Source organism: Schistocerca piceifrons, unplaced genomic scaffold, assembly GCF_021461385.2.
Source record: "Schistocerca piceifrons isolate TAMUIC-IGC-003096 unplaced genomic scaffold, iqSchPice1.1 HiC_scaffold_2510, whole genome shotgun sequence".
Classification (NCBI taxonomy): Eukaryota; Metazoa; Arthropoda; class Insecta; order Orthoptera; family Acrididae; genus Schistocerca; species Schistocerca piceifrons.
In genome coordinates, this window is record NW_025728455.1 from 2,310,956 (window position 1) to 2,335,535 (window position 24,580).

Consider the following 24,580-nt stretch of genomic DNA (forward strand, 5'->3'; position numbering starts at 1 on the left):
TAGTTTTATCCCGTCACACTATCTGCATGTGTCCGTACACAGTCAACCAGTAACCCACTCACAGTTCTGATGACAGATGTGGAGTAGCAAACCAAAAATCCCCACACAATAAACATTGTGGAGTAACAATACCGTTCCTCAAAAACAGCTCCAGGTGGCTGCAAATCATGTTCAATCATCCTGCATAATACTTTATCCTGAGTGTGTATTTTACCACCCTGACCGTGATCTGTCCTACTGCCTGTCTCTGTCCGAGAAATCCTATAGCATATAATTTCGTTCCTCACACTGACCACTGCCTCTCCACAGCTGTTTACCCACATCAGTTCCCATGATGAACTTAACTGTAGATGTCGGATGATCACCTTCGTTTCAAAAGACCTACTCCATTTCCCAGACACACTCATCCCAAAGTAGCTCCCCTACCGACATCTTCAGATATAACTGCAGAAGTCTTTCATCCTATTGATAGCTATCACGACTGAGTCTAATTGTCCATTCTAATCCATGTTTTCCACCTCCATAGCTACCTCACAATAAGCCACCTAAAAGAGTCCAACAACACCGCTACAAGACCTGGGCTGCCTGCTGGGAGCTTGCCCATTCCCACACAGGAAGCCACCTGGTCACCCTCCATAGTGCCAACGTATCTCCTACAACACTCCATTCCACGGCCCCATATGTCAAACACTCGAGACACTATTCCGCTTTCCTCCCGCTCACAACCTCCAGTATTTACGCTCTATGCTACGCACTGATTTAAACACACCAACCACAGGACAAAATATAAGAACGATGGCTATCCGCTTCCTTCCCTCATCGCTGCTTAAATTATTCCTCCATCTATTGAGATGAACATGACTTGAGGCCTCTTTTCCTCACCGACTGCATGCCAGTATCTGGACTAGAGTCGCTACTACACGGTATTACCGTAATTTCTCCCCAAGTGTTTTTTTTTTTTTTTTTTTTTTTTTTGTCCCGAATAAGACGAGGACACGCTCACTTTTCGTGTCAGGTTCCACATCATTGTTTCCACAAATTATGAAAACTTCGGAAGTGTCTGTAACCATCAATGCTTTCTCTAGTAAATGCAGTAGCATCGTTTTTTGTGTCAGTTTTCTCCGCTGGTCTGTTACGTAATACGTGGCACATTTTAAGACACAATACGAATCAAAAAATCGAAGGCTTAGCGGAGTCAAAAAACTTTGTAAATCACGAGTTTCTGTAACCATGTCCTTCACTACTGTCTATTAGTGCTAGTTCTTTACTCCATTCTGAATTAAATGATCCCTGTGTTCTCTATAACTTTAATGAATACTTTAATGGATAAAAGTGAGATAAACTCCAAAAAACCATAGAGAGTACGACAGACATTTGAGTGTACACTGGTCTATACCTGATTGTCAAGTTCCCTGGCCCGTCCTTGTCTTCTTCCACCTCGTAGTGCTCCGCCTGTTTGCTGGAGAATTGCAAGTCCTGTACCCATCCGGTTAATTTCGTGCGCAGCATTTCTTTCACACGTTCCATGTCCTTAATCCAACCGTGGAGTTGCTGATCACTTGCGTGGTTACCCTGAGACACACAGAAAATAGTTCAAATTACTTTCGTAACATCCACAAGCAGCAGCCTGTCTTAGTATACAGTTACATGTAGCACTATTACATGACACTGAAATTACTGCCAGCGCATGAGTGTAGTACATTCAGTTTTGTACAGGCATAAAAACATTAATGCACAGCAAATGCCTAGTGGGGTTTTATTAAATAAATACATTTCTCAAACTGTGACATCCGATAAGAGAGGTGCAGATATTTCTTGGTAGTTGACATTACAGACGTCTGAATGTATGAATGTATACTCCCGTGACGATGTATCCAACTGAAATGTTCTGGAGCTGCCAGCAGCGTCGAGTCCCTACGTGTAAAGCCACATGGCGTGGCTGGAACTCTGACGAGATTCTATTCAAACTTTTGAACGATTTTCGAAAATAGAATGGCCACAGTGTTGACAAATACGTCAAAATCCTACTCGTTACCTACGCTGTGAGAATCCTGAACACTTGTTTTGACCGTCTACAATCGCAACGATAGACATCAGCCGCTCCATATCTGAAACATTGTCTGAGTTAATTGTGCACACACGAAATGTCAGTTTGACTCAAAATTTTGTAGCGTTTGTCTGTCGTCTGGCTGATCGCTTTTGCCGAAAATTTGCGTTTGTAGCTCGTCGTCTAACACGATGTCGTCTGTATCTCGAATATTGCAGATTTGAAGGAATGTATTGACTGTCCGAGTGTTAAGATCATTTTTTCTGGACCATTTTCGGGTACGAAGCTCACATTTGTGTCACATATTAAGGTCTATGTTACTTTGGCGTTGTAAAAATCGTAAGCTTCTAAGTCAATGCAATAAAGATACGGCCATTTAAATTATATATTTTGATACTCGAAACATCACTCATAAAATCAATACGGTGCTCCCTGTTGATTTAGAATCATGACATTTTGAAAGAAGCCAGATTTCACAGTGCAAATAAAGGAAAAAATCTTAAAATCCATAATTGGTAACTATATAACTCTAGAAAATACTTTTCGTATTATTTTTTAACAGTCTGTCTATTTGTCTGTCCATCTGTTGGGAATCTTTTTCTCTGGATACGTTGTGGGTATCATGTTCAAATTATGTCACATACAAAGGTATACGGACCCTTGGCGGCGTAAAATCTGTAAGCTTATAACTGACTCCAGTCAACAGATACGGCCGTTTATGTCTCGTGTTTCGATAATCGAAAACTCAGTCATCGAAACCTATAGGGTGCTCTCCATTGACTTGGAATCGTGAGATTTGGCAACAACTAAGTTTTCCGGTACAAGTAAAGCAAAAAATCTGAAACTTGTTAACTTGTAATTATATCACATAAAAATGTCGTTTTCGATTTGGACATACATTGTATTCATGACCTGTTGAAAGTATAACATACGAACATTACTGCATGCAAACATAAAATGTATGTTGTATTCATGATTTAGTACGTAAACGGAAATGTGTTATTAAATCTTCTCTCCCTACATATATAAACTAAAGTCCTATGCTTGCTTGTTCTTGTTTGTTTGGGGTGGGCTGAGGAAATAACGTAGAATTTCTGAATCGATCTTGGTATTTCTGGGACCAGTATCTTGCCAGTAAAGCTACAAAGTGTCGATAACAGGCAAAAATTGTTGGGAATCTCGATTCCCAGGATGGGGAGTTTGTACAGAACCCTTAGTGCGTGAGTTCCGCTCGCACTTTCCCATTCTGTTTTCCTTTCTTGTATCTACCCTAGCATCACCCAGTATGTTGTTCTGGAAGGTGAGTGCTCACCACAGACATGGGTGCCGTCGGGAGTGTCTGAGGGAAGTGGGACAGAACTGCTCTCGTTCTCTGTACGTGGGGTCCCCAATCCTTTTGGGTCACACTGAAACAGGTGACAGTGGTTCCACAATAGATTATATTGAGATAGGGAACCAATACTCGAAAGTGCATATTTATTGTGTTAAGGACATACACAGCATACACCACCTAACAACAATGTAGCTCATACTAATTCTTCAAAGCAACGACTGTCAGTCTGAATCAATGCATGTATTGCAATGATGCCTGCAGTTCTTCACACTCTGGCAAAGGTCTCGGGTGTCCGGTGTGCACTCGAACAGTAGCAGCTGATAAACAGTGTGGACACCTGACCACCAAACGGACCTACTGTGCACAACTCGGCTCGTAGCACTCAAGCACCGCAGTGGCGCATTAACCTGTGCCGCAAGCACACCACTGACCCTGCTGTCAGCTGTCCATCGCATCAGATAGCTTGTGTCGTGTTCATGGCGAGGTGTGTTGCTGTGTACAGCGCACAATGAGTAATCAAAGATGAAATGTGCAAGCACTGCAACGAACGGATTTTGAGCCCTATGTCTGCTTGTGTCAATCCAGTGTCTTTCACAGCGCTGTACTGTCCAACTTCATACAGTTTGTATTGTTTGTGGATGAGGCCTCATTCATCCGTGATGTTGTTTTCAAAAGCCAAACAGGCAGATCCAGAATGAGGACAACACCCACGCCACCCATCTCGGAGGCCAACAGCAAAGATTCTCAGTCAAGGTATTTTAGGGCATTATCCAAGATCATTCCACTTTAATGTTAATGTTTGCAAGCACCAAGCACCAGAAGAATACACTCATTGTAGGACTGGAAAGGGGGGGTCCCCTCTGATGGCCATTGCGATCGCTGGATCTTACAACCCTAGACCTCATTCTCTGAGGTTATGTACGAAACACCTGTAGATACAGCTGAAGACCTGCTTGCCAGGGTCCAAGCTGCCTGTCTCCTGGTACAACATTGTTGCTCACGGGCGACGCCTCCACGACGAGTGCGGCCGCTTCATGTGTTTCGACAGGTTTCTACACAGTTGTCACTTCTGCCCAGCTGCTCAGAACAATAAAGTGTGACATGTCTTGGAAGACAGTAGCGTGATTGACTCGATTCCACTATCGCAGTAGCCGCCACGATACAGGAATGACCTGTGAGGATATGCTGACGTCACTCCGAAACTGTGATCACAGAGAGAGCGTCATGCACGTCAAAGGTGGTGAGGTGGTGGTGTGAATGTGGGATATTTTCAAGAACACTGCCATCCTGAATTTGGAATCATTCAAGTGTATGTCAGTCAGACACCTTAGGCAAGAGTACGGTGGTGGAGAGAAAAACGGATTTACTTGTGTTGCAGATATGTGCAAATATTATTTTCTTAATAAAACTTTTGTACTTGTTTAGATACTCCCGAGCTCATTTTTTACAGTTCTTTTGTCAGCTGTGTTTATTTACCAGGTGACGTCTACACTCTTTTTGGAGAACTGTCGAGATGATTTCCCAAGTTTCTGCAATGTGTCGCTCAAAAGTAGCCGATCAGCAGCTACTTGCAGCCAGCATATTCCATTTCGTGCGTTTCTGTCACAGCACAATCCCACTCGTTTAATATGTGGAAGTTCTTCTTCTTACGAGAAATAAACCCGTTCGTGCTGCCTTGCGTCCACGCTTGGTAAGTAGTGAGAGTAGTAGCAAGTTGAGAGAGGCGTGTTCAAATGTGTACCAACACGCTGGGCACTGTCGCAATGCGCTATGTGTAAGTAATGTTAGTGGGGAGAGGAGAAGCGTGATGGATTGCGACTTGAATTGCTGATCAGCGCACGCTGCGTGGCTGAAGGGGTTTGTAAACAGCCCTGCGGAGGGCGACCCGAGTCTTTCTCCCTCTCCGACTGCCAGCCAGCCCTGATATCGGAGTCAAGCGCTCGTGCGGTATGCGTGACGACCATGGTGACTGCAGTCATCGCCACGCACGTTGGATAACAATGATGACGCCGCACTGTTGTCACTGTTTACCGACGACGGTGTGACGTCATTCATCATGGTCACCTTGGCTGAGGATGAAAGCAAGTATACATATTTTCTATAGTGTTTTTGTTTATACACTACTGGCCATTAAAATTGCTACACCACGAAGACGATGTGTTACAGACGCGAAATTTAACCGACAGGAAGAAGATGCTGTGATACGCAAATGATTAGCTTTTCGCAGCATTCACACAAGGTTGGCCCCAGTGGCGACACCTACAACGTGCTGACATGAGCAAAGTTTCCAACCGATGTCTCATACACAAACAGCAGTTGACCGGCGTTGCCTGGTGAAACGTTGTTGTGATGCCTCGTGTAAGGAGGAGAAATGCGCACCATCACGTTTCCGACTTTGATAACGGTCCGATTGTTGCCTATCGCGATTGCGGTTTGTCGTATCGCGACATTGCTGCTCGCTTTGGTCGAGATCCAATGACTGTTAGCAGAATATGGAATCGGTGGGTTCTGGAAGGTAATACGGAACGCCGTGCTGTATCCCGACGGCCTCGTATCACTAGCAGTCGAGATGACAGGCATCTTATCCGCATGGCTGTAATGGATCGTGCAGCCATGTCCAGATGGGGACATTTGCAAGACAACAATCATCTGCACGAACAGTTTGATGACGTTTGCAGCAGCATGGACTATCAGCTCGGACACCGTGGCTGCGGTTACCCTTGACGCTGCATCATACACAGGAGCGCCTGCTATGGTGTAGTCAAAGACGAACCTGGGTGCACGAATGGCAAAACGTCACTTTTTCGGATGACTCCAGGTTCTGTTTACAGCATCATGATGGTCGCATCCGTGTTTGGCGACATCGCGGTGAACGCACATTGGAAGCGTGTATTCGTCATCGCCATACTGGCGTAACACCCGGAGTGATCGTATGGGGTGCCATTGGTTACACGTCTCGGTCACCTCTTGTTCGCATTGACGGCACTTTGAACTGTGGACGCTACATTTCAGATGTGTTACGACCCGTGGCTCGATCCCTGCGAAACACTACATTTCATCAGGATAATGCACGACCGCATGTTGCAGGTCCTGTGCGGGCCTTTCTGGATACAGAAATTATTCTACTGCTGCCCTGGCCAGCACATTCTCTAGATCTGTCACCAATTGAAAACGTCTGGTCAACGGTGGCCGAGCAACTGGCTCGTCACAATACGCCAGTCACTACTCTCGATGAACTGTGGTATCGCGTTGAGGCTGCATGGGCAGCTGTACCTGTACACGCCATCAAAGCTCTGTTTGACTCAATGCCCAGGCGTATCAACGCCGTTATTACGGCCAGAGGTGATTGTTCTGGGTACTCATTTCTCAGGATCTCTGAACCCAAATTGCGTGAAAACGTAATCACATGTCAGTTCTAGAATAATATATTTGTCCAATGAATACCCGTTTATGATCTGAATTTCTTCTTGGTGTAGCAATTTTAATCGCCAGTAGTGTAAGTGATTGTTATGGGTTCTACCTCTTCTTTTCTAGGTGCGAGCAGGCGTTACTCGCTGTGGGATCTGAACCCAGCAGCTGATAATGATAATGACGATGTCTAGCGAACGACTTCCATTGTTCAGAGGTAGATATCGCCTATTCTACAGTATTTAAGTTTTTGTTGTTATTTTCGAGATTCTCTTGTTTGTAGATGTGCTCAATGCGAATATCGTTTTGACACTACTACCAGCTATTAGTGCTTTTGCACCTGTGTTTTCGTTTGGGTTTCTTCATAATCTCTTAGACATATTCCCCTACCGACGTCATACACCTCTTCTAGTTCCCTTGCTGGATATGCCCTTAATGACAAACATGCCCACTGATGATGAGTTGTTGGAAGTATGTTCCAGTAATGAACACAACAACAGTTTTACCTGTAAGTACTCAGAATTTATTATTATTATTATACGAATACGGATTTTTATTTCTCCTTCCTTAGATACTTATCAACTGCGTCTCTTTCTCCTTCTCGTGTGCAGAGTTATTAGGAGTTCGACGTGTCGTTGAGGGGAAGAGCATTGTCCAAGTTAGGGGGAGAGCTGTCGTGACATCATGGGGTGAGTCGATACCAGAGCCGTCATACTGAGTCACTTTTCTGAGGTGCAGGAAAGGGAGTCCTGTAAGACACTCAGCTGTATATACTACCTTGATTTATATTCATAAGATTTTGATCAACTTATTGTGGGGTCCAGTTACATCTCTCTTCAGAAGTATATATTGCTAAAAAAAAGCATGTCCTAATGCCCAGAATCATGATGAGAGTTTAAATTGATTTCCATAGTTGCTTCTCGCTAGCGATAGAAATTACCCGAAAAATACAGGGAATACAACAAACACCAGATGTCCCCTGACGTTCTAATTTCTGGTTTATGGCCGGATGTAGGAAAGCCATAAGAAGAAGGCAAACATTAACACACTGTGTGGCACATCGACAAAGAAGTCAAGTGTAAATTAGGTGGATCAAATGCATGTTCCACCTACGTTCCTCTGAAATGAAAACAAAAAAGGTGCAAGATATTTTTGCTGTAGATGTCTCAAGTCGTTTACCAAGATCATGTATCTTGAAAGACACCTGATTGACTGCTAGAGCCAGGAAACAATAGGTGTGGAAATGCTTATCAAGGATAAACGGTTCTCGAAGTTTAAGAATGCCTCTCACCAACACTTCTGTCCCTTCGTCGTTTACGTCGATTTAGAGCGCCTCCTAGCTCCTGTGGTACAATGTGAACGTGGTGCCTCCGCCTCCCATATCACTGTCACAAAATGATGCATACGATATGTGGCTACCCATCAAGTTCTGTGCACTAAAATTAAAATCTTATGTCAAGGGGAAAGGGCGAGATGGCTGCTCACTGAGCTTGAAAGTCTTGTCCGGGATGTTTATAACATTTATAGTGAAAACGTCCTCATGACCAACGTGAAGGAAATGATGCACTGTACAAGCAGGCAGCTGATCGTTATACCTGGGGACTGTGACTGGACAGAGGTGAGGAAGCTCCCTGTAGAGACTGTGGCCACGTAACGGGGAAGTCCCAGAGTGCAGCTGACAACCCATGTAACTGTAAGTACCAACTGCCACAGCACACAGCCATCTTTTCCACAATTTCAGTGAGCATGATGCCCACTTTCTAGTTCAGCACTTTGACGAGTCTGGGTAGTAGGATGATGACATCAGTGTCATTGCTGACACCGTTCACAAATATATGTCGCTTCAAAGAGGATCACACCACTTCCTGGATTCACAACGCTTCATGCTCACGTCTCTTTAGAAATTTGCTGAACCAACGCGTCCTGGAGATATTCTTAGCAAAGGGAGCCACATATCTCGATGATGTAGAGTTTCAAGAGTTTCAACTTGTGACGGAGAAGGGGTCTTTCCATACGAATATCTGGATTCTCTAGTAAACTAAGAGGCATTTCCATAATGAATGGAAAGAACGGGCACTTGGTGAATGAACAGCAGGACTTCGGCATCTCTGATTTATCAGAACATGTAAAATGATGAACACGAATGTACATCTGACCGGCAACATCTTCGAGAAGTTCTGTAGCATATGGCTGAGATTTCTTGGGATGCCATGTTAAGAAAGACACAAGCCAGCATCGAATTCTTGACCAACGTTGAGATGGTTGTCTTCCTGGAACATGAGATTCACTAGTGACTTTGCCGATGTGTGAGCAGGTACGCCAAGGCAAATAACCTGCAAATGTTCGAGGGAGAGTACAGGTTGTCTGACGATTTCAGTTTCATCCTTTACCTGGATGTAAACTGTCTCTACAGGCAAACCATGCAACAAAGTGTACCTTTTCAAGGGCTCTCATGGATGTCCAAAGGTGAAATCACCAGACTGAGGAAAGAGATCAAATATGTGGCTGCTGACGCTGGTGAGGGATATGTTCTAGAGGTAGAGCTGGACTATCCCACAAGTCTGCATGACAGACACGGTGATTTGCACAGCCTGAAAGACTTTCACGTTCAGGGACCTCAACAGGTGCCTCCTCTCCGGCATTGGCGCTGCGCCACAAATGCTTATCAGGAGACCTTTCGATCGAGGTTATATACTGAGGTATATACTGCAATTCCAGCTGGAAGCAGGGGTGTGCTATCGCGATCACAAGTGGTTCATCGGGGGGCATAGGTGTGGAAATCTGCTGCACCCAGACTATTTACTGATGTGTCTGGATGGGCTTATTTGTTAGTAAAAAGATAAAAAGGTGTTCCACTTGACTGGGTGTGTGTGGAATAGTTTGATGAACTGTTTGACACAGTTCTGACTGCATGTTTGAGATTATGAATATTTCATTGCACACTGTGTGCGTCCATGTGTGTGTGTGTGTGTGTGTGTGTGTGTGTGTGTCTGAGAGAGAGAGAGAGAGAGAGAGAGAGAGACAGAGTATATATTTCGTGTGGAACATGTACAATATGCATCCGTGTAAAGAAAGTATTTTATATGTTTATGGTGCGTGTGTGTGTGTGTGTGTGTGTGTATGTGTGTGTGTGTTGTTTTTGTGCTGCCATTGCTGTTGCTGTTCTAAGTATGGACACACTCAAAACTTCTCTCTCTCTCTCTCTGTGGTACTAACAAGTGTTTAATAGATATTGGAAATTAAAAGTATGTTCACAATGAAAACTTCTGTCTCTCTCTCTCTCTCTCTCTCTCTCTCTCTCTGTTACTAATAAGTGTTTCATAGATATTGGAAATTAAAAAATTACCTTATTCACAAAAGAATGTGTATATTGTAACAAATATGAATCAATTACGAAATAACAAAACTGTTAGGTATATCACAAATACGAGAAAAAATCGAAATTAAAAAACTTTCAGTTGTTTTCGCAATGCAGTTGTTCTTCTTCTTCATATTTTTTTAATAAAATACCTCTTTAAGACTATCAGTTTTATATTGATGGGAGGTGCCAGAGAAAAAAGAAATCCTTTTCGAATACAATATTTTTTAAATTTACATACATACATGGCCGACCAGTTTTAGGCGATACAATCTGGAACCGCGTGACTGCTATGGTCGCATGTTCGAATACTGCCTCGGGCATGGATGTGTGTGATGTCTTTAGGTTAGTTAGGTTTAAATAGTTCCACGTTCTAGGGGACTGATGACCTCACAATTTAAGTCCCATAGTGCTCAGAGCCATTTGAACTATTCTGAACATACATACATACATATTTGTACACAGTATTATGTGAGAGCCCAGTTACCAGGGGCACAGGGTCAAAATCGTGAGCTGCCTCGTTACCTGGGCCACAGCACGCTTTGCCGTACTACTCTGCAGGGCTGTAGTGAAGAACCACGAGAGGAATTATCTCGAATACGAATACCTCAAGACTACTGCAGCTGTCTGAAGACTTAAGTTTCAATGAGAAAGCAAAGTGTGTCTTTAAATGGAATCTATCTGTACAACATTGGTTTCACTGAATAACTTTTCGCAATTACACTTTTCCTAAGCAGGTGCAGTGTATCATCAACGAAGCGTAACTGCACCGCAAATGTAATAAAGAAGTCGTACTTTAAATGTTCTCGCAAGCTATGAGGTAGTAACTCTACAAAATATTGGATACGTATCAGGTAAATTGCCTTTGCTACAGTGAAATGCATGGATGATGGTAACGAAAACAAGATGCAATGACAGGACATGATACGATGTAGGCAGAAACCATTCTTGAATACGGAACCTGCAACTATCAATCTTTGAAATTACCATCCAGCAAACATCCGTAATATTTATACGAAAAAGATTTAATCTACTCAGAACCTTTTCAGTTCACTAAGGTATCGCCTAATTCTCTTCTCAAAGGATCCAAAATGAGGCTCACACGATATTTTAGGGACTGGCACGTTGCTACATACGCCACAAAAAGTTACACAAAGACACAGATCATACTGCGTGCTTTTGCTTTCCATGTATACTACTGTCAGAATCCAAACAGTCATAATGCACAGTGGCCATTCTATGTGTTAAGGTTGGGTTGTTTGGGGAAGGAGACCAGACAGCGAGGTCATCGGTCTCATCGGATTAGAGAAGGATGGGGAAGGAAGTCGGCCGTGCCCTAAATCAGAATGGCCGGACACGGGATTGAACCGTCGTCCTCCCGAATGCGAGTCCAGTGTATGTGTTAAGAGCACATAGCTTTTACTCTCGGTAGTGGGAACATCACTGGTGGTAGTGTTCATAAATCATAGACAGAGAATTCAGACTCGATAATGGTTCGAGTTAGGCCACGAGACATGTGCAGAAAGGATAACGACTGAGATGAATGCTCTAAGAAAGCAGCATCCGGTTTCAGGTTAGTCTGACAGACGTTTTCTTTGGCCTTGACATATTCATAAAATGTTCTGGTTGTGACTGTAGTAGCACAGTGCCTTTAACAAAGCCACTCGCAGACGCAACACGCGCTACCTGGTGGACCCCAGCTGCAGGGTTTCGTTATTGACGCGCGTCCTCTGTGGCTGCGGCGGCTGGGGCATTGCCGTGTCACACGGACAGTGCTGGCTGGCAGTGGTGAGCACAGGGGGCCGCCAATGGCGTCGGGCCACAAGTGTCAGCTGCGCTATCGTCTGGTCATGGAGTCCTGGGAAATGGTCACGTGAATGTTAAGGTGGGAAGAGTTTGAGCAGTTGTCTCGAAATGTATGAATTATGTGGTACGTATACAGGTTAATAAGGAGATTTGAAGTTGACGAACCTCCATGTTGAGCAGAAGTAATTTTATAGGCCGTCAATATGGAGTAGAGATTCTTAGGAAGAGAAGATGCTGATGGAAACTTGAAATGCCACCCTGAGACTCTAGACCACTCTCGACTAAATATGAAGCTAACATGCTTCAGCTTGTAAAGCAGGACTGTATACAAAGTTATCTGAATCTGTAAGAGAAGTAGCTAGCAAATACGAGAAAAGAAAGATATAGACGGTTTTCTTCCCTATCTCTAACCATTCCGAGCTTAGCCTCCCTGTATCATAGCCCCAAAAGGCTCACAGAAGTAGAGGTTGGTTCAGAATTCTTCCAGATGGTTAGTATTAGAACTGGAGAGCCAAAGATAGCTACAGTGTGAAGAAGGTAAACTGGGAAACAGTCTCCAAGAACTGGCCAGATGGTGTGTGTCATTTTCTCACCCCCTGTACGTTATAAGAGGAGGAAAAAACTCCACTTACCATACTTTTGAATGCGAGGGGAACCAACAGCTGTGAGAAGTGCGCCGCACCGTGTGAGAGCAGCTGCGCGAAGTCCCGCAAGTAGCTGGAGAAGCGTTCCCGGAAAACAGCCGCCTGGGCCTGCAGCTCTGCACAAGACGGGAGACGACGGACTGGTGAACAAGCCAGTGGATCAGACTTCTGTAGAAGCACAGCTTTCACTTTCTGCCCCCACAAAGTGTATGCAGGTAGCATTTACCTTTTGAAAGTAGATCAATATACAATGTCAGTAATCGTATGAGTTACAGCATGGACACCTTGACCGGACGTTACAAAGCTCATATTCCAGCGACAAATTTAAAGAGCACATCAAGCAAACAGAGAGGAGTACCATCACCTAACGTAGATCCAGTAATAAAGATTAACCTAATGGTAGAAGTATCAAAATACCTGAAGAAGTGCAAATATACAACTATTTCAAAAATCATCCACACGGCTTGCCCAGCAATAAGACAGATTTAAGAAATAAGAGATCTTGAGATAAATTCGAGTCTGTTTTATGTGCTAATAATAGAAAGTAACATTAATGAGGATGTATAGTTTGGCTATTTGACTTTGACTTGCTGACAAGCATAGGACTTAACGATTTGCACAGGATCGTGTATATGCTGGTTTTACAATATGAGTAGTCTTTACGACGTTTCCCGTGAGTTGTATGATTTTTATGGAAATGAGGAAGAATTATGTCCACTCATTCACTTTTTTGTAATTAGGGTGTATTTATTTTAACATAAGTAATATACACTCCTGGAAATGGAAAAAAGAACACATTGACACCGGTGTGTCAGACCCACCATACTTGCTCCGGACACTGCGAGAGGGCTGTACAAGCAATGATCACACGCACGGCACAGCGGACACACCAGGAACCGCGGTGTTAGCCGTCGAATGGCGCTAGCTGCGCAGCATTTGTGCACCGCCGCCGTCAGTGTCAGCCAGTTTGCCGTGGCATACGGAGCTCCATCGCAGTCTTTAACACTGGTAGCATGCCGCGACAGCGTGGACGTGAACCGTATGTGCAGTTGACGGACTTTGAGCGAGGGCGTATAGTGGGCATGCGGGAGGCCGGGTGGACGTACCGCCGAATTGCTCAACACGTGGGGCGTGAGGTCTCCACAGCACATCGATGTTGTCGCCAGTGGTCGGCGGAAGGTGCACGTGCCCGTCGACCTGGGACCGGACCACAGCGACGCACGGATGCACGCCAAGACCGTAGGATCCTACGCAGTGCCGTAGGGGACCGCACCGCCACTTCCCAGAAAATTAGGGACACTGTTGCTCCTGGGGTATCGGCGAGGACCATTCGCAACCGTCTCCATGAAGCTGGGCTACGGTCCCGCACACCGTTAGGCCGTCTTCCGCTCACGCCCCAACATCGTGCAGCCCGCCTCCAGTGGTGTCGCGACAGGTGTGAATGGAGGGACGAATGGAGACGTTTCGTCTTCAGCGATGAGAGTCGCTTCTGCCTTGGTGCCAATGATGGTCGTATGCGTGCTTGGCGCCGTGCAGGTGAGCGCCACAATCAGGACTGCATACGACCGAGGAACACAGGGCCAACACCCGGCATCATGGTGTGGGGAGCGATCTCCTACACTGGCCGTACACCACTGGTGATCGTCGAGGGGACACTGAATAGTGCACGGTACATCCAAACCGTCATCGAACCCATAGTTCTACCATTCCTAGACCGGCAAGGGAACTTGCTGTTCCAACAGGACAATGCACGTCCGCATGTATCCCGTGCCACCCAACGTGCTCTAGAAGGTGTAAGTCAACTACCCTGGCCAGCAAGATCTCCGGATCTGTCCCCATTGAGCATGTTTGGGACTGGATGAAGCGTCGTCTCACGCGGTCTGCACGTCCAGCACGAACGCTGGTCCAACTGAGGCGCCAGGTGGAAATGGCATGGCAAGCCGTTCCACAGGACTACATCCAGCATCTCTACGATCGTCTCCATGGGACAACAGCAGCCTGCATTGCTGCGAAAGGTGGATATACACTGTACTAGTGCCGACATTGTGCATGCTCTGTTGCCTGTGTCTATGTGCCTGTGGTTCTGTCAGTGTGATCATGTGATGTATCTGACCCCAGGAATGTGTCAATAAAGTTTCCCCTTCCTGGGACAATGAATTCACGGTGTTCTTATTTCAATTTCCAGGAGTGTATTTTAATAATTCAGTAAAAAAATGAATAAAGTGTTTTGTAAGTGTAGCTGAAAAAGCCATTCTCGGCCTAAACGTTCTAAGGAGCATGGTAATGTATGACTACATTTGTACTGGTACAGTACCTTACATGTTAACAGTACATTTTACAATTACATGATGATACACATAATGTTCTGTAATTTGTGACAAGTATCCCATCACATGTTTTTATCTCATTTTTGTACTCCTTTTTCTTTTTATTTGTCCAGTAGATCAATTCATGTACGAAAGTTGTTGTGAATACGATGGATACCATATGTACTATTACGCCCTATCATAATAAAGAAATGTCTTATTTTATTTCTTTACATCAAATGATTGTATCGTAAACAGAATGGCAAATTCCGTTAACGAATGTAAACACGATGTTAAGATACTCTGATATAAAACGTTTACTGTGGGATGTATAATCACTGCTAAGAACAAAGAAGAAATGATTTGTGAATATGTTCCCCACCAACCGCCTCAGTTGTCATATAAACAACATGAACAGTGATTTGAGGGGATTCATGTTAGTGATGTTAACATCAGTAACAATAAATTTACCTTATGCCATAACTATGATCCTTACACTCATCTAAATTGATGTGCACTCTGAGTTAGGAGACTCAACATACAGAGACAACAGTGAGATATGCACACGTCAGAAGATTCGTAAATTTTGACACCTCCAGTGGCCAAATGCAAGTGACGTACAGTTTTTAGCATTGGTTGCAATATAACTGCCTCATGTATGGGATGATAGTGGCGTTCTATACATGCCATCTGCCCTTCACTTTTCGGTTATTGCTGTATACCTGTATAAAGGGCATAGGATCGAAACTGTAGTCGTGGAAACAAATAATGTTATAGTTAATAGCAGATACGAGGTCTTTAAGAAAAATACTGCATTATTTTTCGCATTTCGTCCTTATGCGAGCTTATTTTCAGTACAGAAAAGACATTGCTAAAGATGGAGAATCATGTATGTACACGATGTTTATTGCGTTCCTAATGCTACTGGAATTATTCAGCGGCAAATCGCAAAAGAGAAAGTCCAAGGAACGTGCATCTTTACGACTTTGTAAAAAAAACGAATCTTCGGCATGAGGGACTTGAGAGCATCGTACCGACACATTACACTGGCATCTGGCTGTAGGGCAACGACTGCAGAATGTATAGCCACGGGTTGGGAGAAGTTCACCAGCCATCACAGACAGACCGGTATAGCCTGGGTTGAGATCTGTGGCTACCACTGACACCACACCACAAGCAGCACAGTGCAGGGCGTTCTGTGGTGTTCAGCGGCGGGAGTCGCTTTTGCCTGTGGCGGTCAGGTCGACGCTGCTCTGTCCTCAGGTGGCCTCGTGAGACGTCACGGGAAGCAGCGGCCGTCGAGCTGCCTACCTCTCCAGCCCACAGAAACAAACAGGGGTTAGGAAGACTCATGATCAAATCATGTGGAAGGCATATGGAAGAGTTCTTCGGAATTTCGAAAATTCTTGAGAAATTTGGAAGCCAAATTATTATTCAAATTGGTTCTCGAGATAAACAATCAGTATCTCTGGAAAATATCATTCACATAGTTCTATATGTCGCAAGGGCACATAAGTGCGAGGACATCCGCACAATTACCTAAAGAGCTCTCACACTCAAGTTGCTGACAAGAATATGTGTATAAGAGGAAAAAGAAGATTGAGGAAGTGTTAGATTACGATCAATTTGGTTTTAGGAAAGGTAAAGGCATCAGAGAAGGACTTCTGGGTTGGCGATTGATGATTAAAGCGAGACTTAAGGAAAATCTAGAAGCGTCTGTAGGATCAAACAAGAGGAAAAAATAGGAAGACCAATAACTGCTCAGATTAGGAAAGGCGAAAGACATACATGTAATCGCCCCTACCATTCGATTTGTACATCGAAGAAGCAATGACAGACATAAACGAGGGGTTCAGAAATGGAATTAAAATTCGTGTTGAAAGGCTATCAATGACAGGAATAGCTGATGTCATTGCAGTTCTCAGTGGAAGGGAGAGGTAACTGTAGGAAGTGTTGAATAGAATGAATAATCAGATGTGTACATTCTATGAATTAAGACTAAACCGAAGAAAGACTAAATGAATGTAGTCTAGCAGAAATGGGATCAGTGTTGAACTTAAGGTCAGAACTGTAGCCGAGGATCTAGACCAACTGAAAGATTCTGCTACCTTGAGAATAAAGTAACTCATAATGGCCAAGTTAAAGAGAACATGAAAAGCAGAGAAGAACATCCAAAGAGGATGTTCCTGGCCAAACGAAGTCAACCAACATCAAATGTCAGTTTTGTAACAACGAAAACAAACAATTATCGATAAAATTATTTAATAGGATAGATAAAAGAATCTACTCACGAAGCAGCGGCAGAACACACATGAAAGACTGTTGTGATTGGCAAGCTTTTGGAACCAGTGGCACCTTCTTCAGACAGAAGGGTTGAAGGGGAAAGAAGAAGGGTGAAGGAAAAGGACTGAAGAAGTCTAGGAAAAGGGGTAGATTTTGGGAAAGTCACCCAGAACAGCGGGTCAGGTAGTCTTACCGTACAAGATGAGAATGAAAGACTGATTGTTGGGGACTGCATCGGACAGGATTTGGAAACCTGAGAGCTTAAAGAACACAGGGTAACATGCAAGACAGAGATTACTGCTAAAACAGTGATCACAAGTTAATAAGAGTGTGTCCTGCTATCACCACATATAATAGCCCTGTAACTAGGAAAACATATTCTATCAAAGGGAGAGCCAGCTGCGAAACGACACAAGTCATATCCCAGCTATTATAACACTGTTCAGCCTTCTACATAGGCATTACTACCATCAGATTATCAGTTAGCATGAATGGGTATAGGGTGAGGGTATACACTGCCAACTCACAATATCCTGTGACAGAGCGTGCTCTACAGCATGACATTCGTGACACCAGCGCCTGTTTCACCATCTGGATTCTTCCCCCAGACACCAGTTTCCCAGAACTCCGTAGGTGGGAACTACCTCTACAACATGTCCTTGGTTCTCGCCACCCAGCTTTTTATCACTTTAATTGCTCTTTGCTTCACTCCGTTTCAGTTTCCTGCATCTTTCATTGTCTTTCCCATCTATTTTACACCGCCCCATCCCACCTCTGTTATGTACAATGCACTTAGCTTCTCACTCTTTATAACTTGTGATAAATGTCTTAGCAGTAATCTCTGTCGTACATATCACCACGTCTTCTACCTTTAAGCTCTTAGGTTTTCAAATCTCGTCCGATGCAGTCCCCAACAATTAGTCTTCCCTTCTCATCTCGTACGGTAAGTCTCCCCTTACCTGCGGTTCTGGGTGACTTTTCCAAAATCTACCTCTTTTCCTAGACCTCTCCAGTCCTTTTCCTTCACCCTTCTTCCTTCCCTTTCAACCCTCCTACCTAAAGAAGGAGCCACTGGCCAGAAAGCTTGTCAATCACAACAGTCTTTTATGTGTGTGCTCTGCTGCCGCTTGGTGAGTAGTTTTTTTTATCTATCCAATTAAATGTCGGTTTTAGTTGGAATACGAGTAACTCATAGTGTAAGTTTGGAGCACAGTATTCTATGAAAGTGAATCATGGACAGTGGGAAAACCGCGACAGAAGAGAACTGAAGCGTTTGATATGTGGTGCTCGAGAAGAATGTCGAAAATTAGATTGACTGATAAGAAAAGAAATGATGAGTTTCTCATCAGAATCGGTGAAGAATGGAACATTCCAAATACGTTGGTAGGACGATGGGACTGCATTTTGTTCTTGGTCATGCAACCTTATTGTTCCCTCTTGGTTCTTGTACGTATTACCCGTCTTTCTTTGCAACTTACTCTTATTTTTCTCAATATTTCGAACATTTTGCAGACTTTTACATTTCCGGATGCTTTTTCTAGGTCTACAGGCCCTATGAATGTGTCCATTTTATTTTCCAAGTTTTGCTTCCCTCATCAGTTACAATGTCAGACGTGCTAATAGCCTTCTGACAGTCAAAATGATCGTCATCTATCGTATCCTCTACTATCCTTTCCATTCCTCTGTATATATTATTCCTGTCGACAAATTCCATACATGAGGTGTTAAGCTGATTGTGCGATAGGCCTCGCAAGTATCTGCATATATCTTCAGGGTTGTATCTAATGGTATAGCGCCATTCTCGTATATTCTAGACGACAACTTCAGTAGTTCTTGGTTGACACTTTCGCCAATGCTTTCGGAAACTCCGAAGGTATGTTACCTATCGCTTCTGCCTTCCAAAGCTGTGTTAAGCTCTGACTCTTATGTGGGATCTCCAGTGTCTTCCACTGTGATTCTCATTTCTTCTTCTGTCAAGTCATCAGACGGGTCTCTCCCCTCGTAGATGCCTTCAGTTTACTCTCTCCACCTACCTGCACTCTCCTCTGCATTTGACAGTGGAATTCCCGATGCACTCTTAAAGATTACGTCAAATGTTCTTTTGAGTAATGTGTACAATGAATAAATCTTTCAGACGCCCATGTGTTATTCTTTCTCTTCACATTTTTCCAAAAGCCATTTCGCTTTGGTTTCACATCTACCCCTAGTTACTTCGTCCCCAAGTGACTTATACTGCTGTATTCCTGTGTTCCTCTGAACGTTTTTGCACCTTCTACATTTACCGATCAGTTGCAGTGTTTTTTCTGTTTGCCAAGGTTTCTTTTCCGTTAGCTCCTTACATCTATCTTTGTTTGATATATAGAACATAAAATCCCGTCTGAGGCCTGCGATAATTTTTATGTTAAAAATTTTGCCACCAATGCTGTACAATCGCAATAAAGTCATGAGATGTTCAATTGAATCTTTTATTAGAACATGTTACGCGTTTCGGGATTACACCCATCTTCAGACATATGTTACAAACAAGTACAAAACATAAGTGAACAGCACACTCAACACGTTTCAACGTTACATAAAATGAGATCTGGTCATATGAGTTACATACCTCAAACTTGAACTCCTTCCTACCCTACCAGGCGTACAGTCTTGACAACGCAAAGAAAGTGTCGGGGCGCTGCATTCACATATTATTCAATAATAATATACTCAGAATATAAATCTAACAGGGTGTAATTACGACGGGCTAACGGGTACTAGGAAAAATTCATACGAGAGTTTGGAGCTAAAATTGTTAACAAGACGCGGCAGTCAGGCCGCCAAAAATTAAATAGTAATATTGTGTCAATGGAATATGTTGGACCATGTTGTCAAAAAATAACTAGAGCATTCAGGGAGGCTGGCGTTCGCGTAGGCTTCCATACAAGGAAGAAGTTGGGAGGAATATTACTACATAAGGACGAAGGGAAAACAGATAAGTTTCAGCAATCCGGTATATACCAATTTAAGTGTGGGGGATGTGCTGGGACATACATTGGTCAGACGGGTAGGAATTTTGCCACAAGGTTTAGAGAGCATAACTATAGTAATAATAGTGGGCTGGGGTGTCATATGAGGGAGACTGGCCAAAAGCGGGCCCTGATAGAAGATAGCCTAAGAATTCAGCATTTATAACCTAAAGGGAAGATTTTAGATAACTTTGAAGATCTGGAGATCTACGCGCGTATACAGCACGCTGCACACCCAGTATTTAATAAACAGGCTTCCGGTGGGAACAACTTGTTTTCTGGCTTGTTTGAACGGATACTGTTTTGAACTTGGTATCTATTATCCCCTCATTAGAAGTATGATTGTGTATTTTATAGGAGCTGGTGGTGTTCTGTCCACGTACCGTTATGATAAGCTAGGTTTTTTGCCGAGTGGTTGGCTAGTTTAACGTCATACAGGGAACGTTAGATGGGCATATAGGTTGGCATTTACAGATTTTTTCACCACCGTGCCCTTTGGGTGCTCTTTGGTGACACCATGGTTTATTTTATTGATTTTAGACTAAAGTTTTAACACTTTTAATGTTTTGTATTTGATTTTTAAAAATCTATAGCTCTCCGGTATCCGGATAGCATAGGTAGGACTGGGGCAATTGTCGTGCCACTAGTTTATATAAGGAATGTATGAGGTATAGCCCACGTATCTTTTGGGATTTTATGAAAATGCTCTTCCTCTCACCATTAAACTTTTTCCATGTGGTAGAGGGGTGTAAGTTGCTGTTTGCTGGCTTCTGTTTGGGCAATCATGGCCCATGAGTATCACTTGGCTGTAACTCGATAGGCGGATGTCTTCCGCCGATGTGGTTGCCGTTGGCTATAACAGATGGCGCCTAAGACGTTTGTGTGCGCGAGCTGATCACAGGGATTTAGTTTATGATGGATAATGTTGGTTATATTTAATTTGGTGGTATTCTTTTAGAGATTAGAGAGGTTGAAACGTTTATTCACCAAGAAACTCCCCCCCCCCCTCTCCCTATTATTTATTTTATATTGACATATGGTTTGAGTTGTGTTTAGTGCCACTACTGGCTATAGGCATAGTATGGCAATGTAAAAAAATTTGGAGTTTTAAAAAAAAATTAAAAAAAACTTTTAGTGTTAACGTGTACAGAAGTACTATTCCGACTGCTAGTCGTAATTACACCCTGTTAGATTTATATGATGAGTATATTATCCTTAAATTACATGCAAACACATGGAGCACATGACCATACAGTACCCCCTACCGAGGGCACTTCGCTGCTGGTTGACTTGTTTAGCGTCAGTATACGCTCTGCTTCAAGACTGCTCGAGCCGCAGTCATATATTATTCGACACTTTCTTTGAATTGTCAAGGATGTACGCATGGTTGGGTAAGAAGAAGTTGAAGTTTGCGGTATGTAACTCATATGAGCACATCTCATTTTCTGTAACGTTGAGACGTGTTGAGTATGCTGTTTGCTTATGTTTTGTACTTGTTTGTAACATATGTCTGAAAATGGGTGTAATCCCGAAACGCGTAACATGTTCTAATACTCGTAAAAGATTCAATTGAACATCTCATGACTTTATTGCGATTGTACAGCATTGGTTGCCAGTTCTTTGTTTGTCCAACTTCTGTGATGCCCTTCTGATAGATGTCCATTCCTGTTCAGATTAACTGCCTGTGTGGTATTCATCAACGTAGTATCTACAGCCCAAGAGAAATTCAGAGGCATTTCATGAATGCCCTCCACTTCAGTGTCCCACTGCTTCCCGCATTTATCCTGCCAGACCATTCTCTTAAACTTCAATCCACCCTTGATCGCAATTCAGCTGACATCTGAGCTTATGTCTGGGCCTAGGTGTGCCACACAATCGAAGAGCAGGATTTAGAAAACGATAGATTTCGACTACTAGACATAGATAATCGGACAATTCTTCGGATTAATACAGATGTACGAGTATTAAGAAGAGTCTCGCCAGGACGTAACCTCAGATGGAACTTTCCTGTGCCTCGATCCTTTTCGAAGCATACCTCCCGTGGGGAAGCGAGAGTTTTCTGTAGCTACCGACGGTTGCGAGTTAAAACAAAGAGCGACAGAGGGAGAGAGAAAGGGACTCCCCTCTCTTCCACTCCGCTTCAACGTGAAACGTCGTGTGCAATCATGACTGTTTGTACTGAAGCAATAATGTTATGTAACTGCAGTACGTGAAGTTTTGATATTTTTATCATGTAATTTGTTAAAAGAAAGGCGAACAAACATGTAAAAGTAATGCATCCACAGTTTGAAACAGTTACACTGTTTTACATCTAAGTCAACTTAAAGATGCAGAGCTACAATTTTTGTAGTATGTGTATTCTGATATAAAGCATAACATGCTACAGTTGCAAAATTGTACATCAGCAGTTGATTTTATCACTGGGATGTGTATCAACAGTTGTGCATGTCCCATCAAGAGAAACGTGTGTTCATATGTGTCTCCATTGTTGTTGTTGTTATTATCAGAAGTAGTATAGTTATCACTACCGTGTGCTGCCCGTGTACCTCGCATGTCGTAATGTTGACTCATTGAAATGTCAGGTTATATATAAGAGAGTGCACGAATACCTTAATTTTATCAGGTGGAATAAACGCATAAAGAAGTAAATAAATGTACACAATGTGCCAAATTCCGCTACTTTTTATAACGCACTTTACACTATTTCTAAGGACACGGGCTCTGTCGTTTCTTGCGACTCTTAGTGTCTGTTCTGCTGGGGTTGGCATCGTGTAGTGGATCCCCGTACGCTCTGTAGCGTATGGCATTAAAGGTCTAAAAATTTCGTAAAAGTTACAGTACCTTCCTGCATTGTCACTTTTATCGCAACGACAATGAACGGGAGTCTTAAAACGTCACGTGTCAGAGATCTGTGCTGAAGTTTAGTGAGCGAGCAGTCTAGATCGCATCACATCGCATAGTGATTTTTTAATCGGGAACTGTGCGCTACCTTCATGCTGAGTACCCTGGGGATGCTCCCAAGACAGCAGCCGTGTTCACAGGGCCACGTGGACACGCTCCTGGCTGGACGGCCGAACACTCAGCCGTCCTGCCGCATCCCGACATGCCCGCTAAGCCATCCGGTCTCAGCCTCACAGCAAATGTCTGCGACCAGCGTGTGGGCAGCGGCGGTCTCAACGTCGCTGCGGTCTGGCGGCTCTACGGGACCTGTTGAGTGACGTCAGCTGAACACGACACAACTGGAGAGACTCGTGGACTCTCTTTGTCGGCCAACTCAGGCCCTTGTCGAGGCTAGAGGCGGTGTGCTCTACTCCTGTGTCAGCATGATCTCTCTTTATCTGACATCGAATGAAATCTGTCCTCAACCTTCATGTTTATTACTTGTAACCTTCCACGTAAACATAACTAACTCGACCTTCTTTTGTAAGGAGAAAAACGTACACTTGCGAGATCTCAACCCTAGATGCCAAACACCCGCCCTCTCTTAAAATAAATGGCCATACTTAAGATAATACTCATTTTAGACGTCTTGAATGCAGAGTTTTTAGAGTTCTGTAGGTGCAGGTTGCCTGCCACTGGCTCCGCCCCGCTGCAGCTGCCTGATGCACGAGTGCAGAGCACTGTGCAACGGTGTGACGTCCAGAGCCCTCAGACCCGCTTCACGTCGCAAGTGTGGGAAGACGTGTGTGGAGCCGGTCACGTCTGCCCCATGTGTTTCGAAACTTTGTTCTTCAAGTAGAACACACGTTATTTAACATGAAAAACGGGTAAGCAATATGAGCAGATAATATTTCAATGCCATGCGCATATATGGTCAACACTGTTTAGCAATATTTTAGGACATATTCTGCAGCAGTTTTTCATAAAACACATGCACACACACACACACAGGTCTCTGTTACGGACAGAGGCAAGGTGAAATCTGACAATATTACTTCTTCAAAGCAAGCTTCCTAAACAGTCAGTTGGTGATTTTACGTCTCCGTCGCGTTGTGCCAATGAAGTTGTTTGACGACAATGATCGTGGTGAAAGGGTATCGTCATGATTGTCACCACCATCCTCTCATAAAGAATAGTCTAACGTCAATCAACTACTCTTCTCTCCATTTAACGGGTCTTCTCTATGACTGCCGCAACTGAATCGCAAGGTACAAATAGTAGCACAAAGAACCGCTCATAGAGTTTCTTTTGCCTCGTGTAAGAGTTAGTCGAATAGCCACATATAAAGACGCTTACCGGTCACAACCGTCGCGAGCTTTGACGTTTAAACGTGGCAGTTTGACCGTCACTGTATACTGCTCCTGGAGGTGAAACACTGTCGCTTGTCGGTTCACCGGCACTATAAACGCGAACCTCTTACTCACCGTACCGTACAGTAGTTCGAGCCCCC

General features: G+C 43.7%; 1 protein-coding gene across 1 annotated transcript in view; it reads right to left on the reverse strand.

Moving 5' to 3' along the window:
• The window catches only part of LOC124743683, a 43,167-nt gene that overhangs the window by 18,022 nt on the left and 565 nt on the right, over nt 1–24,580 (reverse strand). Inside the window, exons 2-3 of the mRNA XM_047248859.1 lie at nt 12,585–12,712; nt 1,397–1,572 (exon numbers count right to left, since the gene is read on the reverse strand). Of these exons, the coding sequence (XP_047104815.1) occupies nt 1,397–1,572; nt 12,585–12,712 (304 nt within the window). The remainder of the gene's footprint in view (nt 1–1,396; nt 1,573–12,584; nt 12,713–24,580) is intronic.